Here is an 8,981-nt window from a genome sequence, read left to right as displayed (position 1 = left end):
GGTGGTATATAAATTCAATTATTATTTATAATAATAATATTCTTTTTCTTTACCTCTATAATTTCCAACATTGAGAGCCAAAGAGGTTCCCCTCTAATAAATGCTTCTATTTATCCCATATTCTATACAATCCCCCCCTAATTATATGATTTATAAATCCTTTATGTACTTTCACCTTTTCATACCATAATGAAGCGTACCAACCAAAAATATTATCATGGCCTTCTAAGTCTAGAATATGTGAATTCTCTAATGTTCTCCATTCCTTCAACCAAGAAAGTCAGGATGCTTCCATTTTGTATCATTGCCACAAATGACCAATGGGTCCAACAGCAGAGGAAGCTTTTATAAATAAATGAATGAACTAAATCCAAGTCCCCTCTTTGTATCAGTTCAGCAAGAGGCCATCAATGGGTCCAAGAGTAGAGGAAGCAGAGGAAGCTTTTATAAATAAATAAATGGACTTTATAAATGAAAAGTGGAGCAATAAACTGGGTGGGATTGGCTCCCATTGGTCAGCCTGCACAGCGCCAAACCTCTTTCCTCACCACACAGTTCTGGAAAGTTGCAGTGACCCTCCGGTTGGGAGGATGCCATTGCAGTGTCGTGCCAGCCAGCCCCTCCTGCATCGTTGTACCGCCCCTTTTAATTATCCCCAATAAACTCCTCAGGGAGGGAAGAGGCACAATGATTTTGTGTGGGAGGGCAGGCAAACTCCTATGCATGCCTTCCCTTGGGAGGAGAAGATAGGCAAATTCACACCCACCAATGTGTATCCACACCCTGTCTGAGGAACAGCAGTGTCTTTCAGGAATCCAGGATAGCTACAATGCCTTACTGGATTATTAAGCTATTTCTTTTCTTCTCAACCGAGAATTATATGGGTTGGCCTATGGTGTTCTTCTCCACATGGCATAGATTGTTCTCCTATAAAAGCCACCAGCGTTGGCCAAAGCGAAGTCCTTGTCTCTGTGCCTCTGAGTTTAAGCGAAATGGCGTTTGGTGAAACTCTGTGGATGCTGATATTATATACAACTATTTTCATTCATTTCTTGCTGTTAGTGTGGGGAGTTTCTTATCGTCTTACCAGGACCCACCTGCCTCGAGGACTGTCCTATCGCCCAATAATACTGCTTTACGATTTCGCAATGGGATATGGATTGGCACTAGTAAGTTTATTTTACATATATCATGGGGATGAAGACACCTCTATAAAAGGGGCTGCAACCCTTTAGAGTCAATAAAATGATTTAGAATAATTCTTTTTAAAAATGCTAATTAATTTGAAAATATTGAAACCAATCTGATACCTATTCTTGAATTTCTTCTAACTTTTTCATTTTACATGCATTACCAGAAAAACACAGTATGTCTCTACAAGTACCCCAATTCTCTTGGATGTTTAATTTCCTTAGTGCACTGGCTTCAATAGGAGATCATTATAAAAGTTATTTCCGTTCAAGTAAATTTTGATATCTGGTCAAAAATTTTCATCTTCCGCCCTCTGCTGCCCACTACTTTCTTTCTCTTATAAAAGAAAATCACCAAGCTGCTTTATTGCTTCCAGTACCTTAATCACATTTTCATCAGGTTTTCCATGAACAATACCACATCATCTGCAAATGCCCTCAGTTTGTAAGTTTGAAGACTCACTTGGAGGCTTCGTATATCATTTTCGCTAATATCCCCACACAACACTTCTAAAACCAAAATAAACAATAAATGGTGAAAGTAGACAACCTTCTCTTGTTTCCTTGCCAATAATGCATTTTTCTTATAAAATTCTGTTTACTGTTTGCAAATCGCTCTGTATATAATGTATTGATTCCTCTCAAAATTTCTCCCTGAACCCCATTTTATCTAGTAATTCCCACCCCCAACTCCAAGAAGCATTACACTGGGTAACAACAAATTGGTTGTCTGCATTTTTTCAGTTGATTTAGGACAAATCTGATGCGCTGAATCCAAAAATCACATTGGTTTTGCTCAATCAGGTCAAGTTTTTGAGCTATGGCCACATGTTTTTTTTTACCTTTTTGTTCACATGTACGCTTGTGTGGAGCATTTTAGAAGAAGTTGGTGGGGGTGAAATGCCATGTCGAATAATTGTTTTGATTGGAAATGATTCTGTTAATGACAAGAAGTATTCAGGTCCAATAGTTCTGGGTGATTGTTGTTGTGACGTGGGGTTTGTGATTTCAGCTCTCTTGACATAATATGCTGGAGACAGTTCTCTAGTAACACTTCTTTATTAAAGCAAACAAGACTGAGACTTGAGGAGGGGAGAGCTACATTTATAGGGACAGGGAACAAGCTAGAAAGGATACATTTTGGAGGGAACAATATCAGGCAATCACAGTCCTGCCTTTTGGAGGAAACCAATAAGACAGAGGATCCAAATATAGCAGCTTAAATGAACCAATAGTAGCTGTACCCTCTGGAGCCAAAAGGCAGTTACTTTACCCTAATGCAATACAGACAATAATAATACAGATATAAAATCCTTTGACTCAATACACAACAATTATGTCGAAAAGGGATCAGTTTGAAGTCATAAAACCTCAAAATCTTCCATAAATTGGTGCGGCTGGGATCAACAGAAAGAACCGGAGCAGCCTCAAGTATCCTGATCTTCAATCAGCACGTCATCCTGTAGCTCATTGTGATGAAATTCCAGTGCCTATCTTCGGAGAACTTCCTGACATTAGTGACGAAGATGCCTCCAGTGTTGAAGGACATGAAGAAGAAGTGGTTCTTGAAGATGATGCTCCACATCCATTTTCCCAAAAGGAGTTGAATGATCTAGTTCACGACCTCAGCTTGTAAAGGACTCTGCCGAACTTTTGGCATCCAGATTGAAGGAAAAAAACCTCCTCTCTGACAGTGCTTGCATCAGCTTCTTCCGCAACAGGCATCAAGAGTACCTCCGCTTTTTCTCGGAAGAGAAGGACTTGGTGTACTGTGCAGATATTGTGCAGCTTCTGCTCAAGCTTGGAGTGCCACAGTATGAACCCAAAGATTGGAGACTGTTCATTGACAGCAGCAAGCGATCACTGAAATGTGTTCTGCTACAAAACGGCAACCAGTTTGCCTCTATACCCCTGGCTCACTCAAGTACACTGAAGGAGAACTATGAAGCGGTGAAGTATGTGCTGGAGAAAATTGGTTATGATCAGCATAAGTGATTTATTTGTGTTGACCTAAAGATGGTGAACTTTTTGTTGGGACAACAGTCTGGCTTCACCAAGTACCCATGTTTTCTGTGCATGTGGGATAGTAGGGAGCGTGCTCAGCATTACACAAAGAAGGACTGGCCTGTGCGGGAGGAATTGGTGCCTTGCAAAAAAAGGAACGTCATCAATGATTCTCTGGTGGACAGAGACAGAATACCGCTGTACATCAAGCTCGGCTTAATCAAGCAGTTCACCAAGGCTCTGGACAAGGATGGTGACTGCTTCACTTACTTGTGCCAGGCTTTTCCAGGATTGACCATGGAGAAGTTGAAAGCTGGCATCTTTGACGGTCCTCAAATCCGACAGCTCATCAGAGATTCAGAGTTCGGAAAGTCAATGAACGAAGTGGAACTGGAAGGGTGGAAGACATTTGTTCTGGTAGTGAAGATCTTTCTTGGCAACAATAAGGCCAGAAACCACGCAGAACTTGTCAACAACATGCTGACTGCTTTCAGAAACCTGGGCTGCAACATGAGCGTCAAGATGCACTACCTATTTTCACATATGGACCGGTTTCCTCAGAAACTGGGTTCAATGAGTGACGAGCAGGGGGAGAGATTCCATCAGGACATGAAAGAGATGGAGACCAGGTATCAGGGTTGCTGGGACGCAGTCATGATGGCTGACTACTGTTGGACTCTGAAGAGAGACCTCCCTGCCGCTGAGCATTCCTGGAGTTCCAAGAAACGGAAGTTCAAGCCCTGAAGTTTGAAAAATGGTGAAGCAACATGCAATTTACGGGTACTTACCTTTATCAATGTCCACCATTCAGTTTACAGTAAACCTGACCTGATGGAGAGAAACGGATGCCATTTCCTGATTCAGCAGTGCAAAAATACCCTAAATCAGTTGTAGAAATCTAGACAACATTCAAAAAGTAAAAAATTGTTGCCCAGTGAATTATCAAACACTTTCTTTGCATCTAGAAAAATCATGGGTAATTGCTAATCATTTCTTTTTTCAAAATATTCAGTAGCATTTAATACAATTGTAACATTATCCTTTAACTGCCTCATCGGCACAAATGCTGTCTGGTCTTCGTGTATTAAGTTTCCTAACACTTGTTTGAGTCTTCTTGCTAATATTGCCGCAATCCATTTATAATTACAATTAAGCAAAGTAATAGGTCTATAATTATTGACTTGAGCTGGGTCATGATCTTGTTTTGCTATCAATGTGATATTGGCATACTAATAATAATACCAATTTTATTATTTGTATCCCGCCCATCTGGTTGGGTTTACCCAGCCCCTCTGGGCGGCTTACAGCATATATAAGCATAATAAAACATCAAACATTAAGAAAAAGAAAACCGTATCTTATACAGACTAAAATAAACCTATATAAATCAATATAAAATAATAATAATAATAATAATAATAATAATAATACCCAAATTAAAATAGCTGCCAATCCCAGCAAGACATTTAACCAACCCCAACCCAACAAAAACAAAACAGGGAACTAAAATTAAAGATTTTAAAACTTTTTAGGCAGTTGCCACATCCCAAGAGTTGTTCCAGCAATGCCCCTCTGGCCTCCCAGCACCCCCTTTTAGCTGTTCAAGGTGAGTCTGGGCCCTGCCCCCTAGGCCAAGGGGAAATGGGCCTTTCAGCAGGGAATGGTCTTCCAAGTATCAGGTATCTCATCCTGTGTCAAAGTACTGGTCATGATCATTTCTGAAGGCTGGATTAGACGGTCCCAAAATACTTTCTTAAGTATTAAAAAATTGTAAGTAGAAAAATATCTAATGCTAATTATGCATGCTAAATGTTTTGTTTTAAACAGGTAGGAATTCTGGAAAAAATGGGCATCTGCCATAGATATTCCATAATCAGGGCCATGTGCCTATTCATTCCGATAATGAAGGACTCCAAACTGATCATAAAGGACCTGGTTTTTGATGGGGTGCCTGTGAGGGTGTACTGGCCCAAGACATCACCTGCTGGGAACAGGAAAGGATTCATCTTTCTTCATGGAGGTGCTGGGGTGTTTGGAAGCATCCGTAAGTTCTGTGAAATGTGTTTGAAATGGTTAACTGTACAGTAGAACCTCTATTTACAACCGCCACCACTCGCGGACGTTCTGGTTTCCTTAGCTACTCTGGGAAGCTTCCAATAAAATATTAAAATACAATAGTCCTTCAGATATTAAAAGCTTCCCTAAACAGGGCTGCCTTCAGATGCCCCCCAAAAATATGGTAGGTGTTTTTTTTCCTTTAACATCTGGTGGGAGGGCATTCCACAGGGTGGGCACTACTACAGAGAAGGCCCTCTGCCTGGTTCCCTGTAACTTCACTTCTTGCAGTGAGGGAACTGCAAGAAGGCCCTCGGCGCTGGACCTCAGTGTCCAGGCAGAACTACAGGGGGGGAGACGCTCCTTCAAGTATACCGGACGGAGGCCGTTAAGGGCTTTAAAGGTCAACACCAACACTTTGAATTGTGCTCGGAAACGTACTGGGAGCCAATGTAGGTCTTTCAAGACCGGTGCTATGTGGCCTTGGTGGCTGCCGCATTCTGGATTAGTTGTAGTTTCCGGGTCACCTTGAAAGGTAGCCCCACGTAGAGCGCATTGCCGTAGTCCAAGCAGGAGATAACTAGAGCATGCACCACTCTGGCGAGACAGTCTGCAGGCAGGTAGGGTCTCAGCCTGCATTCCAGATGGAGCTGGTAAACAGTTGCCCTGGACGCAGAATTGACCAGTGCCTCCATGGACATTAAAAACAGACATTTATGACACAGCAATATTAGTCATATCCAGTCCTTTTTTTCTAGAAAGAGAGGTGCCAGTACTCACCATGAAATTGTTAAAGAGGTGCCGGTCCTGCATACCCTTGTGTACCCGCTGGGGGGAAAAGCATTGGTCATATCTGTTAATTTCAACAGGTTTACTTTCAGTAGGACTAACTCACAGTGGATTCAACTCACAGTGCTTTCAATGTGAACGACCAAGGAAATTTGTAATGGAGAGTAACAAATAATTGCTCACAGCAGGCAGTGTGTGATGTGTTTCCTCCCCCGTAGGAACCTCTGAAATGATCTGCCGTTCCATTGCCCACCAAACTGACTCAGTGGTTATGTGTGCTGAGTAAGTATCTTCTTGCTTGTTGTAGCAGAGAAAAAAGAGTATTTCCCCTCAGTTTCTAACCCTTCCACATGAGCCCAGAAAAAAGCTGATTTTGCCAACAGAGTGGATTTGCCAACCTTTAGAATGGGTGTTCACCTTTGTATTTTGATTTTTATGCCTTTGGACCCAATCCCTCTGGCTTTAATGATAAGAAGAGCTCTTCTGGATCAGGCCATTAAACTACTTTTACAGAAAACCACCACATCAACCCATAAAAAGCCATTAGGATTCTTCTCCTAAGGCAAAATGGCCCTGTGGTTGAGAGGGAAAGTGCAGCTGGAGTGAAGGTGATCTTCTCTCCGGCAAATAAGCTCAAGCTGTTCCCAACTGTCCCGTCAGCCACACTTACCATCCAGTGAGAACAGTGGTACATTGGGCAATGGGAGAAGTGTCATTTGCCAGGACTTCAGAGCCCTTTACAAGGCAAGCCTTCCCGACAATAATGGACATCATCTCTCCCAATGGCTGCCCTCACTGCCAAAATGCACCTTTGGTGCATGATTGAAGCCTGCTGGCTAAGGTGGGTGAACTGGAGTTCTTGGCTTTAAGGCCATATGGTTTAAAGTGGGGAGAAAGAGTGGGAAGCACTGGTCTCAGGAAGGCATGGTGGGACATACTGGAGGTGATTCAGAATTGGGGTTGTTTTCCTTAGATGGAAAATGAAATCAAGGAAACATTCAAAATATAGAACTTGGTCATATTAGGCATGTCATGTGGAATGTGGCCTAGGGAACTGTGTTTGTCGCTCTCTCTGAACTCTAGAACATGTGGACATTCAATGAAGCTGAATGCTAGAAGATTCAGATAAAAGAAAGTACTTATCCATACAGTGCAAAGTTAAATTATGGAACTAATTCCCACAGAAAGCAGAGATAGCTTCCAATGTGGATGGCTTTGAAAAGGGATTAAATAATTGGGCAGAGTATAAGGCTACCAGTGGCTCCTAGCTATGCTGGCTATAGTCTGCCTCTATGGTCGGAATCAGATTTGACCAGCGGCCACTGAGAATGGGATGCCGAACTAGCATTATATTTGGGTGCAGAGCATCAGGTACAGGGGTTGAATGCTGCACTCTGGGCCACTTCATTTCCCGTCTGACCCCAGACCCCACCCCTGCACCATTGCCCCTCTTTTGCACCATCCTTGAGTGGCATCTGACTGGTGTGAATGTGTCTTGCTTGCTTGGTTGGAGGGTAGAGAAAGTTGTGTGGCTGTGTGTAGGAACCAACCTACTTGTCCAGTGGGAAAGTTCCATTTTGCTCTCTGGTCCCACCCACAGCTGACATGTGGCCCCTAGGAAGGTTGCATAGAAAGGAATGTGGCCCTAGGGGTACCACCCTTGATATATATGCCATTGCAGGAAAATGCTGCAAAGTGTATGATGAATGCTGATGACATCTTGCCTTCTCTTTAGGTTTCGTTTAGCTCCTGAGCATCCGTATCCAGTTCCTGTACTGGACAGTTTAACTGCTGTAATATACTTTCTGAAGAATGCAAAGGAATATGGAGTGGACGCCAGCCGCATTGCCATTGCTGGGGAGAGTATTGGAGGCACATATGCTGCAGCCATTTGCCAAGAACTGGTGACCAGAAAGGACCTCCCAAGAGTGCGAGCTCAGGTCCTCATTTACCCATTCCTCCAAGGAATTGACTTCAATTTGCCATCCTATCAGCAAAACCATTCAGTTCCTCCTATGTTCCGGAAAAGAGCTGTCAGTCTTGGTTTGACATATCTCACTGGGAAGACAATGAATGTAGATGGAGTTCTGAAAGGCGCCCATGTCCCTCCTGATTTGAGAGAGAAATACCAAAAATGGATCAATGCTGGTAACATTCCAGACGAATTTAAAGCTAGGGGCTATATTCCTGTAGAACCTGCTCCATTTTCAGAAGAACTTTATGAACAAGTTAAAAGAGGTACTGAGACAATGTTTGCCCCCCTTCTAGCAGAGGATGACATAATCTGCCAGCTCCCAGAGGCTTTCATTCTAACCTGTGAATATGATGTTCTCCGGGATGATGGGCTGTTGTACAAGAAGCGGCTAGAGGACAATGGTGTGCCAGTGACATGGTATCATGTTCAAGATGGATTCCACGCAATAATGGCCTTTGCTGGTTGGGGGCCACTTGAATTCCCGAGCACACAGAAATGTTTGCAGAGTGTAATACAGTTCTTAAAAGGTTTATAGAAATGAATGACCTTCTTTGTCTTCCAATGGCTGTCTTCTGCTTCTGTGGAGGGAAATTTTGTTCCTCATTGCGTGAATCCTTAAGTTAAAAGAAAAACTCAGGTCCAAGGTTTTGTCAGGCTAATTTATTAAAATCACCATTGTGTTTGTAAGTACATAAGCAAAGCTCTGTTGGACCAGGCCATTGCCCCACTTTGTCCATAATCCTACTCTCACAGAGACCAAGCAGGTGCCTCCTGAGATGCCCACAAATAGGACCTGGGTGCAAGAGAAGTTTCCCTGCTTGTAATTCCTAGCAAATAGCATTAATACTGCATGCAGTAGTGGAGGGGAAACATACCCATGGCCTCCTCTATGAATTGGCCCAATCCTCCGTTAAAACCGTCCAAATGGGTCACCAACATTGCCTATTGTGTTTGCTAATTCCAATGAA

The 8,981-nt window shown here is 42.7% G+C and overlaps 1 protein-coding gene across 1 annotated transcript; it reads left to right on the top strand.

Moving 5' to 3' along the window:
* The first annotated feature begins 945 nt into the window (after positions 1–945).
* Positions 946–8,575, top strand: LOC310834094 (arylacetamide deacetylase-like 4). The gene is made up of 4 exons (XM_083717466.1): positions 946–1,169; positions 5,022–5,238; positions 6,257–6,320; positions 7,774–8,575. The coding sequence occupies exons 1-4, from the start codon at positions 993–995 to the stop codon at positions 8,546–8,548; spliced, it is 1,233 nt and encodes a 410-aa protein (XP_083573592.1). The 5' UTR covers positions 946–992; the 3' UTR covers positions 8,549–8,575.
* The last annotated feature ends 406 nt before the right edge of the window (positions 8,576–8,981 follow it).

The sequence above is a fragment of the Podarcis gaigeae genome, assembly GCF_964106915.1.
Source record: "Podarcis gaigeae genome assembly, chromosome: 16".
Taxonomy (NCBI): domain Eukaryota; kingdom Metazoa; phylum Chordata; class Lepidosauria; order Squamata; family Lacertidae; genus Podarcis; species Podarcis gaigeae.
The sequence above is the reverse complement of the archived record's forward strand: the minus strand, read 5'-3'. Positions and strand labels throughout refer to the sequence as shown.

What these genes read in the sequence shown, in the direction of transcription:
- LOC310834094 (XM_083717466.1), top strand. Translation starts at nt 993, where the DNA reads ATGGCGTTTGGTGAAACTCTGTGGATGCTGATATTATATACAACTATT. An exon ending in TGGGATATGGATTGGCACTA is followed by an intron (nt 1,170 to 5,021) that starts GTAAGTTTATTT and finishes TGTTTTAAACAG; the next exon opens with GTAGGAATTCTGGAAAAAAT. An exon ending in TGGGGTGTTTGGAAGCATCC is followed by an intron (nt 5,239 to 6,256) that starts GTAAGTTCTGTG and finishes CCTCCCCCGTAG; the next exon opens with GAACCTCTGAAATGATCTGC.